At 53.1% G+C, this 19,394-nt stretch overlaps 2 protein-coding genes across 4 annotated transcripts in view; both read left to right on the forward strand.

Annotated features, from left to right (window-relative positions):
• The window catches only part of TTC38 (tetratricopeptide repeat domain 38), a 24,707-nt gene extending 16,856 nt beyond the window's left edge, over positions 1–7,851 (forward strand). The window contains exons 9-14 of the mRNA XM_032137972.2: positions 694–766; positions 873–980; positions 2,261–2,426; positions 3,241–3,400; positions 3,665–3,738; positions 6,629–7,851. Of these exons, the coding sequence (XP_031993863.1) occupies positions 694–766; positions 873–980; positions 2,261–2,426; positions 3,241–3,400; positions 3,665–3,738; positions 6,629–6,722 (675 nt within the window). The 3' untranslated portion in view covers positions 6,723–7,851. The remainder of the gene's footprint in view (positions 1–693; positions 767–872; positions 981–2,260; positions 2,427–3,240; positions 3,401–3,664; positions 3,739–6,628) is intronic.
• A 2,585-nt stretch (positions 7,852–10,436) lies between these two features.
• The window catches only part of GTSE1 (G2 and S-phase expressed 1), a 40,546-nt gene continuing 31,588 nt past the window's right edge, over positions 10,437–19,394 (forward strand). For 2 of the 3 annotated variants that reach the window (XM_058431828.1, XM_058431827.1), the window contains exons 1-2: positions 10,437–10,547; positions 10,992–11,092. In XM_058431828.1, the coding sequence (XP_058287811.1) occupies positions 11,014–11,092 (79 nt within the window). In that variant the 5' untranslated portion in view covers positions 10,437–10,547; positions 10,992–11,013. The remainder of the gene's footprint in view (positions 10,548–10,991; positions 11,093–19,394) is intronic. The other variant, XM_032138086.2, reaches the window with a different exon arrangement.

Here is a 19,394-nt window from a genome sequence, read left to right on the forward strand (position 1 = left end):
AAAAAAAAAGCCTGAAGCCTGACTCACAGCTCCCAAGGACCCCAGGGATGGCTTCATTAGAAAAGCCTAGGACCACAGAAATGCTTGTGATCTGGGGATCTAAACATCAGAGAAAAACACACAGTAAATTTCCCTTGAAGTAATCCTTTCTACATGGTCAGGAAGTTGTAAGAAATGAAGGGTGGACAGGGCACAGTGGCTCACACATGTAATCCCAGCACTTTGGGATGCTGAGGCGGGTAGATCACCTGAGGTCAGGAGTTCGAGACCAGCCTGGCCAACGTGGTAAAATCCCATCTCTACTAAAAATACAAAAACTAGCTGGGCTTGGTGATGGGCACCTGTAATCCCAGCTACTTAGGAGGCTGAGGCAGGAGAATTGCTTGAACCCAGGAGGCGGAGGTTGCAGTGAGCCAAGATTGCGCCATTTGCACTCCAGCCTGGGCAACAGAGGGAGACTCAATCAGAAAAAAAAAAAAAAGAAAGAAAAGAAAGAAGGAAGGAAGGGAGGGAGGGAGGGTGGGTGACATACACCGTGAGCTCGAGGTGGCCTGCTCAGCAAAGCTGAGTCTAGAAACGTGATCAGGCAGACAGCCCTCCCACCAATGTGGTCTGAGGCCCAGGGGTGGGAGGTGGCAGATGCTTTGGGCCTGGCCCGGGCCCTGGGTATGCAATGCAGTGGGCTTTCTTCAGGTCCGCCTGGTGACCCCTCTAGTGCTTGGAGCAGTCTACACCCCAGGCAAGGGTGACGGGCCTGTCAGTCGAGGTGATGGGGACAGTGGCAGAGGGCTTGCTCTATGCAGGCCCCACCCCACCTGGAGAGGCTGACCCCGGCTGTGCCTGCAGCCCCCTCATCTGGCCCACCTGCTGAGCCCGCCTTGGCCGCCTTGTCTTCCAGATCCTTCCCAGCCTGCAGGCCAGCGGTGCAATGCTGGACGTGGTGGATAGCTGCTCCATGCTCTACCGCCTGCAGATGGAAGGTAGCCATCCCCGCAGCCCCGCTGGCTGCTGCCTCTTCCTCCCACGTCATGAGGAGAGGGTGCTGTGACCTAGGCCCAGGGCTGGGCAAAAGCTCGTGGCTGAGCCGCACCAGACCCCTCTGCAGGCCTGGCCACTGCCTTGGGTACCGCTCTGCAGCTGCCTCCCAGCTGGCCCAAAGCTGGAGGGGGTTCCCAGGCCGCACTGCTCTTTCTTCCAGTTCCCACAGCTCCTCAATGTGGACGCCTCCAGCCCTGCACCCAGGGCGGCACCTGCTGTGCTGTTCCCATGGCCGGCCTGCCTGCCAAGCCTTCGGGGCACTGGTGGCACCTGGCCACCTGTCTCGATGCCACCTCCTTTCCTAAAACATGAGAGAGTTTCTCAACTCCCTGGGATTGTAGACAGGTTTCTCAACCTTGTCATGCTCTGCAGCTAGCCTGGAGGGACCAGCCGCAGCTCTGAGGGCTGTTGAGGGCTCTAGCCAACCACTGGGGTGCCAGATGGTTCTCCCCTTGCCTCAGGCTCGGCAGAGGCATCCTGGAACCACAGAGGCCTGGGCTAGGCCCTGGGTCAGCAGTACAATGAGGGCTGCAGGCCTGGGCTGAGCAATTCAGGGACCTGAGGGAGGGCATGGCAGGCCGTTTCTGGAATTCAGAAGGCTTCCTAGTGGAGGTGAAATGTGAGCTACAGAAGCATGTGTGGGGCTTGCTGGGCAGAGACAAGGGAAAGAGTTACTCTCAGAGAAAGCAGACCATCCAAAGCTACCGGGACATAGAAGCCAGCAGCCTGCTGCGGGACAAGGGGCTGGAGGGCAGGCTCGATGTGGTCAGATGGGGCAACAGCAGGCTGAGGGGCGCAGGAGCCAGGGAGCCCACCTGTGGGAACGGCAGGCTGAGGCTGGAGACCCAGAGAAAAGTGGGGAGCGTGGGGGATCCTTGGGGAGGTCGGGGGATCCATGAGGAAGCCGAGGGTTGTGTGGGAAGGCCGGGGGATCCAAGAGGCCTGGGGTTTGTCAAAGCAGCCAGAGGTTTTGTTTAATAACCTTTGACACTTTTTAAAATGTGCTTCCTACTTATGCGTCTATGGCCTCTATAATTAAACAGTCCTAACAGAGGCCTAAGCACAAGGCCAGACGCTGCCCATGGCCCTGCCCACCTCCCCGGCCTCTCACCTGGGACAGGGTCATCAAGGCCTCCAAGGGAAGCGCTGTGAGGGAGGCCCTTGCACAGGACACGCCCCAGAGCCTCACTCCAGGCCCTGGGTCTCCTCCCCATGTCCTCAGGGGTGTCTGTGGGCCAGCGGTGGCAGGATGTCCTGCCTGTGACCCGGAAGCACAGCCGAGACCACATCCTGCTGTTCAATGACGCACACTTCCTGATGGCATCCCTGGGTGCACACGACCCCCAGATCACACAGGAGCTGCTGACCACCCTGCGGGACGCCAGCGAGTATGCAGAGGGACCTTCTCGGGGTGGGAGTCCTCACCCAGCTGAGAGGGTGAGGGGGTGCTAGGGCCATGCTGAGACCTGTTCAGTGCCTGCCCCGCCTGTGAGTACAGCAGGGGGGATGCCCATGGAGGCAGCTGCCAAGTGTGCACCCCTATAGATGTGCGTCCCCTGGTGCGGACCCCCAAGGTGTGTGTACCCACAGCTGCACAACTGGTTGCCCCAAGACACAGAGCTGCTTCCATCCCCAGGGTTGGTATGAGATCCTCAGGGTCACAGGGCTGCCTCCCATGGAGAGAACACAGTGAAGCCCTGAAACCAGAGGCACCTGCTGCTTACAGGCCCTAACATCCTGGACGAGGTGCTTCTGTGCTCTGAACCTCAGTTTCCCCACTAAATCAGGGATGGTGCCTGGCAAGAGCTGGTGAGGGCTGACCTGGAGGACCTGGGCTGCCCTGCCCATTTCCTTCTGGGGGTGGTGATTGCCTTGACTTGCAGTGCCAGGCCTTTGCCTGTATTGTCAGCAATCCTGACAGTTCTGTTAGATTGGTACTGTTATGCCTGCTTTACAGATGAGCAAACTGAGGCTGGAAGGTGGGGGACCAGGTAGCTGGAAATGGGCGAACTCCAACCCAGGTCTGAACTCAGTGCCCTGTCCTGTCCCCTCAATGGGCTGCCCCGCCTGTCATCTCACCTCATCAGTGTGGCGTGTGTCAGGCACTGGGCCAGGGACACCTTGCTGAGGAAGAAATGGCCCTGCCCTTCCCGGATGTTCTGCGATGGGCAGGCAGCTGAGGGCACTGTCTTGGGTTCGCAGATCCCCAGGGGAGAACTGCCAGCACCTCCTGGCCCGAGATGTGGGGCTGCCCCTGTGCCAGGCCCTGGTGGAGGCTGAGGACGGGAACCCTGACCGCGTCCTGGAGCTGCTTCTGCCCATCCGCTACCGGATCATCCAGCTCGGTGGGAGCAATGCCCAGGTGAGCCCGTGGCCACCAGCTGAGGTGCCTGGGGCCTGGGCCAGGGATTCTGGGCGCCCTGCAGCCCCCAAGTTTCTCCTGTGGTGTTGGTGCCAACAATGTGGATGTGAACGTGTCTCTCACACTGCCGCCCTGTAAGTTCATCATTGAGGGTGTGGCATCAACACCACTGTCTCCCTGGAGAGCAGGCAGCCCACGGTGGGTGGGGGCTCGCCTCCCCCATCCTGAGGTACAGGAGCCTCACATGCCCACCTGACATTTCAGAGAGACGTCTTCAACCAGCTGCTGATTCACGCGGCCTTAAACTGCACCTCCAGCGTCCATAAGAATGTGGCCCGGTGAGCTCCTGGCCCCTGCCCAGTACTCCCGACTTTCACAGGCTCTCCCTGCAGACCTCCGGAGTGCCTGGAAGCCCCACCACCCTTGGCCCGAGATGCTCCTGCTTCTGAGGCTGTGAGGTCGGGAGGCTGTGGGGAATTTGGTTCTCCTTTGTTAGCAGGCTCAATCTGACCAAGTGGAGCCAGCCCCACCCCAGGCCCAACCTCCCACCCTCCCCAGCCCACTCCCTTTTAGCCATGCTAAGCTACCTGGGTACGTAAATAGGTCCTGCTCTTTCAGGCTCCTGGGCCTTTGCACACTTGGAACACCCTTTCTCCTTTTGCACCTGACCGACACCTAATGCTCAGTTAGACCTCAGCTCATTTCACCTGCCTGCCTGTGCTGGGTACCCAGAAGGAGCAGTGAGCAGGCACACCAGTCACTAGCTACCAGGAGCCCAACTGTAGTCGGGGGAGTGACAGGGAGCAATCAGTCCCACAGACACGTAAACTCGCACTGAGGGAGCAGCAGCTGAGGGCAGACCCGAAAGCACAGTGGGTTTAGCCAGGCCAGGCGTGGGGCTGGTAGGAGGGTGGTGGGGCTGGAGGGTGAGTGTTAGGAGGGTGGCGTGGCTGGAGGGTGAGTGTGTCAGGAGAGTGGCGTGGCTGGACAGTGTTAGGAGGGTGGTGTGGCTGGAGGGTGAGTGTGTCAGGAGGGTGGCGTGGCTGGAGGGTGAGTGTGTTAGGGCGGTGTGGCTGGAGGGTGTTAGGAGGGTGGCGTGGCTGGAGGGTGAGTGTTAGGAGGGTGGTGTGGCTGGAGGGTGTCAGGAGGGTGGCATGGCTGGAGGGTGTGAGGGGGGGGGGGGGGCGGGGGGGCGCCCGCCATTGCCAGCAGCCTTGGTGCTTCCATGGCCCAGCTTGCCTCCCTCCACTCAGGCTGCTGAGCTCTTGGCCAACAGCTGCGTAGCTCCTGTGTGCCTGAGCGGCGAGTTTGACACCTCTCCTTGCCCAGGTCCCCTGCGACCCTCAGACGCAGGTGAAAGGAAGAATAGAGGAGTCATGGGGCGCCTGGTGGGGAAGGTGTGCTGTGAGAGCAGGTGGCAGCCCGGGGCCACAGGAGGCCCTTGGCTGGTGACAAGCCCAGTGGTTTAGGCGCAGGTGCACCAGTGCAGCTCCCTCCAGGCAGGGTTACCCAAACTGAGCTATAGAGGTTCTGTGGTACTCATGAAACAGGTCTGGCTGGCAGCACTGGAACCGCCTAGAACTGTAAAATGTCTTGGACGCATGCTCCCCACTTTGCCCTTCCATGGCCGTAGACAAAACCATGCATGTTTCTTCAGTGGTCAAGCCCCCTGGGGAGCTCAGGCTGTGGTGTGGGTGGGAGCTGGTGCCTCTGGCAGCAGCAGTGGGGAAAGTGGCTGTGTGGACAGGAGGGCTGAGGGTGGAGCTGGGGTGACATCTGTGGGGCAGTGCGGCGGTGCTGATGTGGCCTTCTGCGGGGCCCAGTGGGGGAGGGCAGGGGGAGAGCAGGCTGCATAGGGAGCCGACCGCAGTAGGAGGTGTGGAGGGTGCCTTCTCTCCAAGTCCTGTCCTGCTACCAGGCAGCATCCACGGGGCCATCAGCACAGCTCACCAGCCCCCAAGGTGGGAAAACTTCCACCCCCAGCCATGGTGCCCCCACAATGAGTGCCCGGCCCCAGCCCCTTCACACCACCCATGCCTTCCAGAACCACTGTTGTCAGGTGTTTGGGGGCTGTCTTAGTCAGTTTGGGTTGTTATTTTAAAAGTGCCACAGACAGGCCGCGCACGGTGGCTTGCACCTGTAATCCCAGCACTTTGGGAGGCCAAGGTGGGTGGATCACCTGAGGTCAGGAGTTCAAGACCAGCCTGGCTAATATGGTGAAACTCCACCTCTACTAAAAATACAAAAAATTAGCGGGGCGTGGTAGTCGGTACCTGTAATCCCAGCTAATCGGGAGCCTGAGGCAGGAGAATCGCTTGAACCTGGGAGCTGGAGGTTGCAGTGAGCCGAGATCGTGTCATTGCACTCCAGCCTGAGTGACTGAGGGAGATTCTATCTCAAAAAATAAAAAAAAAAAAAAGTGCCACAGACTGGGCGGCTTGCACAGTAGGCATGCACTGTCTCACAGTTCTGGAGACTGTAACGTCCAGGAACAAGGCCTGGCTGGGTTTAGTTTCTGCTGAGGCCTCTCTTCCTGGCTTGTGGACAGCCGCTTTCTTGCTGTGTCCTCACATGACCTTTCCTTTGAGTGCTAGTTCTTTCACATCTCTTCTTTCTTTTTAAATGTTTTTATATTTTTAGAGGCAAGATCTCACTCGGTTACCCGGGTTGGAATGCAGTGGTGTGATCACAGTTCACTGTAAACTCAAACTCCTGGGCTCAAGGAATCTTCCTGCCTCATCCTCCCATAGCGCAGGGATTACAGGGGTGAGCCACCACACCCATCTCTTCTTATAAGGCCACTAATCCCATTCACAAGGGCCCCACCCTCATGACTTAATCACCTCCAAGAGGCCCTGTTCCTAATACCATCACCTTGGGCATTTGGGCTTCAATATATACATTTAGCCTGGACACAGACATTCAGTCCACAGCAGGGTCTTTACCTCAAACCGTACCTGGGCCTTCTCTCTTCAAACCTGAGTTTTCCCCACTGGCACCTGTTCTGCCCCATCTCGGGTGTGGCTTCCTGCACTGGAGGTCTGTGCCCTCCCATCCTCACCTCTCCCCAGACTGAGGCCAGGCCTCCTGCCCCTGGGCCTTGGCCCTTGCTGTTCCCTCAGTGCTGCAGTCCAGCCTGCCTGTGTTCTGCCTTAGGACCAAGGGACCACCAGGCCCCACATCCCTCTAGAAGGTTCTGTAACAGGACCTCTGTGTCTGTTTCTGCAGGAGCCTTCTGATGGAGCGTGATGCCTTGAAGCCCAACTCGCCCCTGACCCAGCGGCTCATCCGCAAGGCAGCTACCGTCCACCTCATGCAGTGAGCCAGCCTGGCCGCCTCCACCCTGCAGAACCTCATTGGTGGCCTCGCTGCGTCCAGTCAGCTGCTCCACTGGGTTAGGGTCAGGAGATGGCCGGAGCCTGTTTGTTAGGGCTGTTAGAGGGTGATCTTCAGTTTTACAGGAAGTGGGTCACAGGTTAATTTTAAATGTGATTCCGAATCTCCATTCAGTCCTCAAGAAGGGCCAATGAGCATTTTTCAGCAGTCACAGCCAGTGTGAGTGCTGCTCTTTCCATCTGCCTTGCAAATTCTGTTTCCCAGGGGAATGTGTCTACTGCCTGGTGGTTCAAGGGTTGGAAGGTAGGGCAGAGGTGGGGGCTGATTCCGCTGGGACGGGTCTTCCAGAGGCAGCCTCCCCCCGCCGTCCGTCCCCATCCCCACCAGGCTGCCCTTGGGATGGACCTTTTCATTCTTTTCTTTATATTCTAGACAGGCTCTGTTGTCTCATTGTGTTGCTGTCCCATTTTTCAGGTGAGGGTACCAGGGGTAGGGGAGCGGCCTGCCCAGGGTCACACTAGGAGAGGCCCCCACCTACCTGCTGCCTTTGGACTCAGCCCCCTGCTGCTGCATCCACCACCCTCCTTACAGATGAACGCGCACATGGGGTCCTCCTGCTGTCTCTGGGGCGAGTCTTGGAGCCCCCTGGGGGGCTCTGCTGGTGCTGATTTGGACCCGTTTCTCTTTTTAAAATGCACATCATAACAGGGCTTCATGTCGAACATGATTTTAATCATAAATGCACTTCTGAGGTGCAAGGATTGAGCTCAGAGCTGCTCTGTTGTGGCAAAACCCAAAGTGCTGTGATGTGTGGCTGTCACAAGCCTGGAGCAGGTCCTGTGAGTGCTGCCTCTGTCTCACGCTTCCCCACTGAGCGCCTCCTGAATGTGCCGCTGACTCAGCTGTGCTGCTTTCAGCCTTCCTGTGAGGGGCGGTCCCAGTGCACAGATGTTTTTCAAGTTCGTCAGTTTGTACTGAAATTAGGGATTCATCGGGGCAGGAAGCAGGCAGGCCTCTTAGAAGGGAGAGGAGGCCTCCAAATCTATTGAGTCCCCACAGTTTGCTCAAGCCCAGGCAAATTCCTGTGATTAAAATGAAGTAATCAGTTCTTCCAAGTCTTTGAGCATCTATGGTGCAGGCCTGGGGCTGGGTGCTGGGGAGATGGCTTCTCCTTGAACTTAAGGTAGGTGGGGCCGTAGAACCACATGGAGGCACGTTGCATGACCAAATCTGCCATTGCACTCATCTGGCAAAGACGAGACTCCACTCAAAACATCTAGTCAAGAAAATGGGAAGCCGTGTGTGGTGGCTCACGCCTGTAATCCCAGCACTTTGGGAGGCCAAGTCGGGTGGATTACGAGGTCAGGAGATCAAGACCATTCTGGCTAACATGGTGAAGCCCCGTCTCTACTAAAAATACAAAAAATTAGCTGGGCATGGTCGCGGGCGCCTGTAGTCCCAGCTACTCAGGAGGCTGAGGCAGGAGAATGGCATGAACCCGGGAGGCGGAGCTTGCAGTGAGCCAAGATCGCGCCACTGCACTCCAGCCTGGGCGACAGAGCAAGACTGTCTCAAAAAAAAAAAAGAAAGAAAATGGGTAATTATAGTAGGATTTCCAGAGAGGCGCCTTCTCTACCCAGGAACTAGGGACACATTCTAAGGGGAGCCTCCCTCCCCTCTCCTGGTTCCAAGCAAGACATGACTTGGCTGTGCAATTGGGAACCCTGGTCCCTCCTCCAGGAAGCCTTCTACCCCCCAACCCACACTGCAGGCTGGTGAGGGTGATGCCTCTGTGCCCCTCAGCCCTTGGTACTTGCCCTTGCTATTGCACCCCTGCCATGACCTCTCCAGGTCAGGGACAGCATCTGTTCCTGGCATCACCCAGCACATGGCCTGCACTGAGTAGCTGTCAGTGAAAGTTGGTGAATGAAGGCATAAATAAATGAAGTCAAACTCTGTATTAGGCCTTCTTGCATTGCTATGAAGAAATACCTGACGCTAGGTAATTTATAAAGAGGTTTAATTGGCTCACAGTTCCGCAGGCTTTTCAGGAAGTATGGTGCTGGCATCTGCTTCTGGTGCAACCTCAGGAAGCTTAAGATCATGACATAAGGTGATGGGGAGGCAGTGTATCACATAGTGAAAGCAGGAGTAAGAGAGAAGGGGAGGTCTTAGACTCTTAAATAACCAGATCTTGTGTGAACTAAGCAAGAACTCATCACCAAGGGGATGGTGCTAAACCATTCATAAGGGATCTGCCCTCACGACCCAATTACTTCCCACCAGGCCCCACTTCCAACACTGGGATCACATTTCAACATGAGATTTGGAGGGGACACACATCCAAACTACAGCAAATCCTATTGGGGGCAGAAGTGAATCTGCCATAGATAGGCCACACCTACTATGTGCTGACATGATACAGGGAGAGGAGTATCAGTAATGACTGTTGGGGATCCCTCTGCCATTCTCCCAGCAGACATCCCCAGGATGAGCTGAGGGGAATGCAACGAGCAGGCCAAACTCTTTGCAAGCTGTTTGACCACACCCACCTACCCCAGCACTCTCAGCCCCTGCCTGGTGCCCTGTGCTGGGCTGGGTGAGGCTGGGGAGACTGGTGAGGGAGGGCTGCCCTGCCCTTTGTGAGCCCACAGTCTTCTGGTGAGGGAACACAGCAACATGGAGTGATTGGTGTGGATGATGCAAAACCAGGTACATGGGACCCAGAAGTGGCCCGAGCCAGCCTGGAAGGCCTCTGCCCTGGGCCCCAGGTGGCTGTTTGCTGGACAGCTCTCCCCGCAGCCTGCCCCAAATAAACAGCTGATCTTCGTCCCTGAAAACGGTGCTCTCGAGTTCCATCCTTTCCAGAGCCGGCCCTCCCAGGCTCCTCTTCCTGTATCCTCCTCCATCCATCAGTCCCGGATAATCAGAGCTCCCGCTTAGTGACACTTTGCCGTGGGTGGAGCCCCTCATTTGATCCTCAAGCCCCCGAGGTGGGTATTATACCTCGTTCGCAGGCAAAGGCTCAAGCGAGGTCAGTCTTAAGTTGCTGCCCACTGACCCATCTACCAGTCCTGTCCTTGCGTCTCCATGGCTCCGGTCAGGCTTATCCTATCTGCTTCCCACCCCTGTCTAACACATGCACTCCCCAAGGCAGGCTCCATCACCGGCCCCCAGCCCCTGGCTCTCTCCAACGCAGCTCCGCAGCCGGCCTGTAAAAGCCAGGACAGGCTCCCGCCACGCCCTCGGCCGTCCTCAGGCCTTGGCGGTTGGGGAAGCCAGCCAAGGGCGACGGTTCCCCTCCAGCCCCACAGGCTGTGCAGCTCCGGCCATGAGTCTTCCTCAGGTCTCTGGGTCAGCCAGCGCCCCAGTGCGCGCCTCGGGGCAGGGATCCCGCTGTTTCACTACTGTTAGTAACAGTTCGCGCGCGCTGCTTCACAGCAGGTGGGTGAGCCTACTTTTAGTCTTCCCATCGACACCCTTAGATGGCAGTTTTAACTTTCTCCCTACACACAAGGAGCTGCTATACATGGTTCCGGCTTGACGCGGACACCTAGGTGACACTTGGCGGCCAGGCCGGGCAGACTTCCGGGTGGGTACGCCCTGGCGCTGTGGGGAGCCGTTCTGTGCGCTGAAGCAGTGCGCATGCGCACTGGTCGCTTCTTCCCAGCGTCCTGACTACAATACCCAGGATGCACCGGGCCCGCCGCCTCGCGGAGCCCTTTTCAAACCGACCAATCGACAGCCCGCGTCTCCCGGCGCCGCGTTTAAATCCGTGCGGGGGCGCGTCCCGCATCGTCTGCCGCTTTGGGTAAGGTGGGGTCAGGGTCTGGGGCGAGGCTTGCCCGGTGGGCCAGGTGCGGCGCGGTGCCCGCCGTTTCCGGGACGGGGAGGGGCCGCGCCCCGCCAGGAGCCGGGCTTGGGCTAGAGCAGGGGTCACTGAGGCCCCTCGCTCCGTGGTCGGGGATGCCGGGAGGTCCAGGGCTGCCCCCCAGGCAAACAGAGCCCCCAACACTCTGGCCCGAGAGCCGAGAATTCCGTTATCTCGTCCGACAGCGTTCGGGCTGACTCCCGGCCTGGCGGCACTCGGCCCCTGGGGTCCCCTGAGATGCGATCATTTCAGAGCGGCCCCCGCGCCGCCTCTCCCAGACCTGGCCGCGGCCTTCAGCTCTGCCTCTGTGAGCCGAGGGCTGAAGGAACCCGGAGCCCTGGGCCCTGACTCGCACTCACCTTCTGGCCCCGTTCCACCCTGCAGTGACTTTCTGACAGCTCTCTCCATGGAAGGAGGCGGTGGCCGCGATGAGCCTTCAGCCTGCCGGGCAGGGGACGTGAACATGGATGACCCTAAGAAGGAAGGCAAGTCCTTGCTGCTGCGGCGCTGTTGTTGTTCAGGACGTTCAGTAGAGATGGATGTTGATTTAATGTTTCCTTGAGAAATTCTTTCTTTCTCAAGTGCTCGTCTTGTACTCTGCACCTGTGAAACACATGACATCTGCCTTCGTTTTCTGGTTTTCTTTCACCTCCTCCCCATTTTAAGTTTCATCACAGCCAGGATTCTCATCAGTTTTATTTAGCGCAGTGCTCCCATGCCCTGAACAGTACCTGACACTTTATGGGCGCTCAAATATTTATTGTATTGAATTTGGTGTTTCCTTTTTTGTTTGTCGCTGGTTTCTGTTTGCTAAGACTTGTTTAGGGTCTTTGAGACCATGTTAATGAGTGAGCCTGGCCCAAAACTTCTTTCTTCTTGTGTCTTCGTCTGGTTTGGGTATCAAGGTTAGGGTACAGCTTCACAGAATGAGTTACAGGCGACACCGTCTTTTTCTCTCAAAGTGTTTTTATTTATTTATTTATTGACGGAGTCTCGCTCTGTCACCCAGGCTGGAGTGTAAAGGCGTGATCTGTACTCACTGCAACCTCTGCCTCCTAAGTTGAAGGGATTCTTCCTCAGCCTCCCTAGTAACTGGTATTACAGGCACCCACTGCCACACCTGGCTAATTTTTGCATTTTTAACAGAGATGGGTTTTGCCATGCTGCCCAGGCTGGTCTCGAACTCCTGAGCTCAGGCAATCTGCCTGCCTCGGCCTCCCAAAGTGCTAGGATTATAGCTGTGAGCCACCTCACCCAGCCTCACAAAGCATCTTGACATCCCTTTATCATTCGGTTCTCACACTACCCAATGATCTTTTCTTTTTGAGACCAAGTCTCACTCTGTCTCCCAGGCTGGAGTACAATGGCATGATCTTGGCTCACTGCAACCTCTGCCTTTCGGGTTCAAGCGATTCTCCTGCCTCAGCCTCCCGAGTAGCTGGGATTACAGGCACCCGCCACCACGCCTGGCTGATTTTTGTATTGTTAGTAGAGATGGGGTTTTATCATGTTAGCCAGGCTGGTCGCAAAACTCCTGACCTCAGGTGATCCACCCGCCTAGGCCTCCCAAAGTACTGGGATTACAGGTGTGAACCACCGCGCCTGGCACCAAGCATCCTCAATGCCTCCATTTGGCAGGAACTGTCCTGGAGACTTTACAAATCAATGTTGCATCTTCATATCTAGAAAGGCGCTTGCCTCTACACCCCTCTCCTCCTTCCTGTCACGTCCTTCCTTTCAAATATGTCCCTTCCACGTGCATACTGCACCCCCTGCTCCTTCTCGAGGCCTTCCCCGCTTCCGTTGACCTGGCTTCATTTCCTTACTTTTCCCCTGTCCACTGGATCATGCGCATCCACATACAGATAATGTTCCTTTGTCTCACTTGTCACCACGTCTCCTCTGTTGCCTCTCCATTGCTGTGTTTCTCCTTCCAAGCCAAACTTTGAGAGCTTTCTCACTTGTTCTGCCATTTTTTTCCGCCTCTCAATCCCTCCCATTCCGGCTTCCGTCCTTAACACTCCATTCAAGCTGCTTTCATCAGTCGTTGACGACTTCCACATGGCCGAATCTTTTGTCACTTTTCTATCCTCAGTCAGCTTTTCAGTAACATGCGTCCTTCTGGAAACTTCCCTTGCTTGGAGTCCAAGGCACTCTTGGTTTTTTCCTCCTGCCTCTCTGGCTGGTGTATCTTTTCTCTGTGCGGGCTCCTCCTCCTCTGCTGTCTTCTGAGGCTGATTTCCCCAAGACCTGCTCTGGGACCGCTTTGTGCTTCCGCCCTCAGGGCGGTCAGCATTCCCATAGCTGTACAGCGTATCTGCTCTCTGCGGCGCCCAGGTTTTGCTTGAGCGCAGCCTCTCCTCCGAGCTCTGGGCTTGTATATTCACCTGCCTATTTGGCGTCTTCACATGCATGTCTCGTCTCAAACTCGGCATACCCCCTCTGCATCTGCACACCCTGTTCTTAACCTGTTCTTTTTGTCTTTCCCATCACCCATTTTATTTCTGCATTTCACCCAGCTGTCCAAGCTGAGAACCTCCTACATTCATGCTATCACCAACTACCGTCTTCTCCACCTTCAGAAGATATGCTGAATCCGTCTACAGACTCTCCATCTCCATCCACATGCTGCTGTCTGGGTCTCAGCCACACTGTCTCACCCGCTTCTACTTCCCTTTGGCTAATATGTGCATTTGTAATGTCAGGGGATATTACCTGCTTCCTTTCGGATACACTTTCTACATAGTAACGTCACCTTTTAAAAACACAAGTTAGATTATAAAGCTCTTTTCTTTTCTTTCTTTCTTTCTTTTTTTTTTTTGAGACAGAGTCTCACTGTTGGCCAGGCAGGAGTGCAATGGCGCGATCTCGGCTTACTGCAACCTTCGCCTCTTGGGTTCAAGCGATTCTCCTGCCTCAGCCTCCTGAGTATCTGGGACTACAGGTGCCCGCCACCACGCCCAGCTAATTTTTTTTTTTTTTTTTTTTTTTAGTAGAGACGGGGTTTCACCGTGTTAGCCAGGATGGTCTCAATCTCCTGACCTCGTGATCCGCCCACCTGGGCCTCCGGAAGTGCTGGGATTACAGGCGTGAGCCACTGTGCTCAGCCTTTTTTTTCTTTTTGAGATGGAGTCTCGTTCTGTCACCAGGCTGGAGTGCAGTGGTGCCATCTTGGCTCACTGCAACCTCCGTCTCCCGGGTTCAAGTGATTCTCCTGCCTCAGCCTCCTGAGTAGCTGGGATTAAAGGCATGAGCCACCATGCCCAACTAAGTTTTATATTTTCAGTAGAGACGGGGTTTCACCATGTTGGTCAGGATGGTCTCGAACTCGACCTCAAGTGATCCACCTGCCTCAGCCTACCACTGTGCTGGGATTACAGGCGTGAGCTACCATGCCAGGCCTAAAGCTCTTTTCTTAAAGCCCTGTAATAGTTTCCTATCCCACCTTGGAGAAAATAAAAGCTCCTTGCCATGGCTTGCAAACCCTCTGTGATCTGACCCAATTTATGTTTTCACCTCTTCCAGCCACTCTGACTTCTGACCCGTTCCTCTCACACATGCTTTGATATTTTCTCAAAGGTGTTCCCGCCTCTCCATGTCTCTCACTGCACTGCCTGGTGCACCCTCCAGGGCAGGCTGCATGTACCCCAAGTCTGCCTGGCACCTAGTGAAGGATGTGGTCTGTTGTGGGTGCTCGTGTTTGCAGGATGAGCAAGTCAGCCAGCCCGGGACCCCTCGGAGCCAGTCACAGAGCCTGGAGCAGAAGACTGCTTCCCTGAGTTCTGGTCCTGGATTCTTTTTCCATGCCAGACAGTTGGAAGTTTCTGAAATTGACTTCCTAATTTAGAGGTGTAAAAAGTGAAATGTCTCCCTCTCTATATCTCTTAGTCACCTATTTGCCCCCTCCAAGGGCCACCGATGTCATCAGTCTCTTGGGTGTCCTTCCAGACATAATTTGTGCAAGTGCAAGCCAACACGCATAGAGTGTTGCGTCCCCCTTTCCATGTAGCATGGAGAGCCCTGTCCTGTATCTTGTTTTTGAGGCTTAATTTATCTTGATGAATATTGTGTATCAACACATGAAGAGCATTACTAGTTTTTGTACCTATATAAGGTTCCACCTTGGGGATGTGTCATTCGTCTCATCTGCTGTGGGTGAACGTTTAGTTTGTGCCTAGTGTCTTGCTGTTACCAATGATGCTGCAGTAAATAGCTGTGGACGCCGCATAACTGCACAACACATTGCTTTCCACACCTGTGAGTGTCTGTAGGATACACTCGCAGAAGTAGACTTGCTGGGTCGAAGAGGGTGTGTGTTTCTTACTTTGATAGGTACTGCCAGGCCCTCTAGAGAGCTGTGATAATTTACACCTTCCCCAGCAGTGTAGAAATTGTCTCTTTCCCCACAACCTTGCCTATAGTTCATACATCTTTGAGTTTTGCCAGTCATATAGGGAAAAAGTGGATTTTCAGAGTAAGTTTATTTTTAATTACTTTTTTTTTTTTTTTTTTTTTTTTTGAGACAGAGTTTCCCTTTTGTCCCCTAGGCTGGAGTGCAATGGTGTGATCTCAGCTCAACGCAACCTCTGCCTCCCGGGTTCCAGCAATTCTTCTGCCTCACCCTCCCAAGTAGCTGGGATTACAGGCATGTGCCACCACGCCTGGCTAATTTTTTGTATTTTTAGTAAAGACGAGGTTTCACCATGTTGGCCAGGCTGGTCTCGAACTCCTGACCTCAGGTGATCCACCCACCTCGACCTCCCAAAGTGCTGGGATTATAGGCGGGAGCCACCGCGCCCAGCCTCATTACTCTTATTTTCGAGTGAGGCTGAACTTCTTGCCATCTATTTAAGAATGTTTCGGCCAGGTGCGGTGGCTCAGGCCTGTCATCCCAACAGTTTGGGAGGCCAGGGCAGGCAGATCACCTGAGGTCGGGAGTTCGAGACCAGCCTGACCAACATGCAGAAACCCCGTCTCTACTAAAAATACAAAATTAGCCAGACATGCTGGTGCATACCTGCGATCCCAGCTACTCGGGAGGCTGAGGCAGGAGAATCGCTTGAACCCGGGAGGCAGAGGTTGCAGTGAGCCGAGATCGCGCCATTGCACTCCAGCCTGAGCAACAAGAGCGAAACTCCGTCTCAAAAAAAAAAAGAATGTTTTGTTTTATTTTCTGTGAACTTTATGTTTGTATCCTTTTTCTATCTTTATTAGATTGTTAATTTTTTTATTACTTTATAGATATGCTTCATGAATTAGCCCTTTATGAAGTGAGTTGCAAATATTCTTTTCCCCATTTCTTGTTTAACTTATTGTGATTTTTGCCACACAGAGATGTTACAAATTTTAATGTTTGAAGGTCAATCTTTTATTTTTTATTTATTTATTTTTTGAGACACATTCTTGTTCTGTTGACTGGGCCTGAGTGCAGTGGCGAGATTGTGGCTCACTGCAGCTTTGACCTCCCAGGCTCATGCGATCCTCCTTCCTAAGCCTCCCTAGTGGCTGAGACTACCATGCCCAGCTAATTTTTGTATTTTTTTTGTACAGACGAGGTCTCCCTATGTTGCCTAGGCTGGTCTCAAACTCCTGGGCTCAAGCATTGCTCCCATCTCAGCCTCCCAAAGTGCTGGGATTACAGATGTGAGCCGCTGGGCCCAGCTGATCAATCTTTGGTAGCTTCCAGTTTAGTGTCATAGTTAGAAGTCCACACTCCCAAGTTACAAAAGTTTCCTCATAGTTGATTCTTGTTTGTTTAGGGCTTTGTTTTTTTTTTTTTTCCATTGAGTCCTTGATTTGTTTGGAATTTGGCCTGATGTGGTGTGAGGCATGGATCAAACTTAGCTGGCATTTTTCCAGATGATTATGTAGTTTATTTTGATACCATTTTTTCACTTTCCCTCTTTTTTCTTTTCTTTTTTTTTTTTTTTGGAGATGGAGTCTCACTCTGTCACCCAGGCTGGAGGGCAGTGGCACAATCTTGGTTCACTGCAAGCTTCGCCTCCCAGGTTCACGCCATTCTCCTGCCTCAGCCTCCCAAGTAGCTGGGACAACAGGCGCCCGCCACCACGCCCGGCTAATTTTTTGTATTTTTTAGTAGAGATGGGGTTTTACCATGTTAGCCAGGATGATCTCGATCTCCTGACCTTGTGATCCACCCGCCTCGGCCTCCCAAAGTGCTGAGATTACAGACGTGAGCCACCCTGCCCGCTCTACTTTCCCTCTTTATTTGATATGTTACTTTTATGATATACCAAGTCTTCTTTATATCCATTTTGTATATTTCTTGTTAGGTTTGTTTATCGTTATTTTGCATTTCATTGCTGCTAGAAACGAAGTATTTTCTTCCATGATATCTTCTCACTGTTCTTTGTAGATATGAAAGCTGTTGATGGCTCTGTAATGATTTTGTCCTTAGCCATGTTCTTTTATCCTTCTACTACTTATAATAGTTTTCCATTGATCTTCTTGATTTGTTTCTTGTGTCTGTAATCATGGCATCTGTGTAGTGTGATCATTTTACCTCCACATTCCTTCTTTGCCTGATTGTCTTGCTTCATGTGTCCAGAACAGTGTTAAGAATTGTGCTTGGAGATGTCATTGCCACGTGCCTGGCTTTAATGGAATTGCTTCTGTAGTTTTTCATTAAGTCCGATACTGGGTTATGGGTTAATTTCCAAGGAAATGGTAGTCATAGGTGCTATTCATTAGCATTTCTACGTGTTTGTTTTCTGGGCATGTAATAGAATTGTACCCCCTGTTCACTTGAAATTCAGTTGGCTCAGGTGACTCACTTGGCCAGTGAAACGGGAATGTTGTCACGTGTGTCATTTCTGGATGGAAATCTTTAAGAACCAGTGTGGAATTGGTTCTTTTCCTTCCTGCCATGGAGACCAGCGGTGTTCCTGATGGTGGAGGCTCCATCAGTTGGGGTCCTGGAGTGAGGAGGCCGGGGAGCAGGGCCCCAGCCTACCCCTCTGCAGACATATAGTTTGAGTGAGAAATATACCTTTGTGGTTTTTTGTTTGTTTGGAGACAGTGTCTCTGACTCTGTTGCCCAGGCTGGAGTGCAGTGGCTCGATCGTAGCTCACTGCAGCCGCAAGCTCCTGGGCTCAGCATCCTGAGTAGCCGGGAGTACAGGTGTATGGCACTATACTCCGCTCATTTTTTTTTTCTTTTTGTAGAGACGAGGCCTCGCTATGTTGTGAGGGCTGGCCTTGAACTCCTGGGCCTCAAGTGATCCTCCTTGGCCTCCCAAAGTGCTGGGATTACAGGCACGAGCCACCATACCTGGCCTACCTTTGTTGTTTTAAGGGTTGTTACTTCAGCATGTTAGTCTATCCTAACTGGTGAGATCAATTTGTTCCTGTCTTTAGAAGGAGTACTTCTGACGTTATCCCACTGAATGTAATGTTGGCTTTGGGTTGAGATGGGTATTTCCTTATATAATATATCTATTACTTTTTATTAAGAGCCTCTAAAATCAAGAATGTATGTTGTATTTTATCATATGCCCATTCAACATATGTGGAGACAATCATGGTTTTCTCTTTAGCTCTAGTAATAAAATGATTATATGAGTAGATTGTATGAAATGAAACCATCTCACAGTCGTGAAATGCAGGGAGCTTGGTCATATTATATTATTACCACTTTAATGTGTTGCAGGATTCTTTTTGCTGGTATTCTTGTTAAAGAGTTTTATGTTAGGCCAGGTGTGGTAGCTCATACCTGTAATCCCAGCACTTTGGGAGGCCAGTGTAGGAGGAATGCTTGAGTCTAGCAGTTTGAGACCAGCCTGGGCAACATGAGGAGACCCCATCTCTACAAAAAATACAAATATTAGCCAGGCATGGTGGTGTGTGCCTGTAGTCCCAGCTACTCGGGAAGCCGAGACAGGAGGATCCCTTGAGTCCAGGAATTCGAGGCTGCAGTGAGCTATGATTGCGCCACTGCACTCCAGTCTGGGTGACAGAGCGAGACCCTGTCTCAAAAAAAGAAACAGGATTATTATGCTGATGTACATAAGGCTGGTCTTTACTTTCTTTATTGATCACTTTATAGATTTTTTGGTAGCATACTTATTTGCCTCGTGGAAGTAAGTTGGAAAGTTTTTTTTCTTTTAATCCTCTGGAGTGATGTAAATAGTATTGGAATTATTTGTTCTTTAATGTTTTGATACAATTATCCTATGAATCTAGTTGGGACACTTTTTTGAAGAGGATAGCTCTTTAATACATTTTGCCAGTTATTTTATGATTATTGAAGTATTAAGGTTTTCCGTGTCTTCTGGAGTCAGTTTTATAAATAAGTACATTTAGATAATTTAAATAAAAAATAGACTGGGCACGGTGGCTCACACCTGTAATCCCAGCACTTTGGAAGGCCAAGGTGGAGGGATCACGAGGTCAGGAGATCGAGACCATCCTGGCTAACATTGTGAAACCCCATCTCCACTAAAAATACAAAAAATTAGCCAGGCGTGGTGGCACGTGCCTGTAGTCCCAGCTACTCGGGAGGCTGAGGCAGGAGAATCGCTTTAACCCAGGAGGCAGAGGTTGTAGTGAGCTGAGATCACACCACTGCACTCCACCCTGAGTGACAGAGTGAGACTCCATCTCAAATAAAAAGAATAGGCCGGGCGCGGTGGCTCACGCCTGTAATCCCAGCACTTTGGGAGGCCGAGGTGTGTGGATCACGAGATCAGGAGATTGAGACCATCCTAGCTAACACAGTGAAACCCCATCTCTACTAAAAATAAAAAAAATTAGCCGGGCATGGTGGCG

The sequence above is a fragment of the Hylobates moloch genome, unplaced genomic scaffold, assembly GCF_009828535.3.
Source record: "Hylobates moloch isolate HMO894 unplaced genomic scaffold, HMol_V3 SCAFFOLD_19, whole genome shotgun sequence".
Lineage (NCBI taxonomy): Eukaryota > Metazoa > Chordata > Mammalia > Primates > Hylobatidae > Hylobates > Hylobates moloch.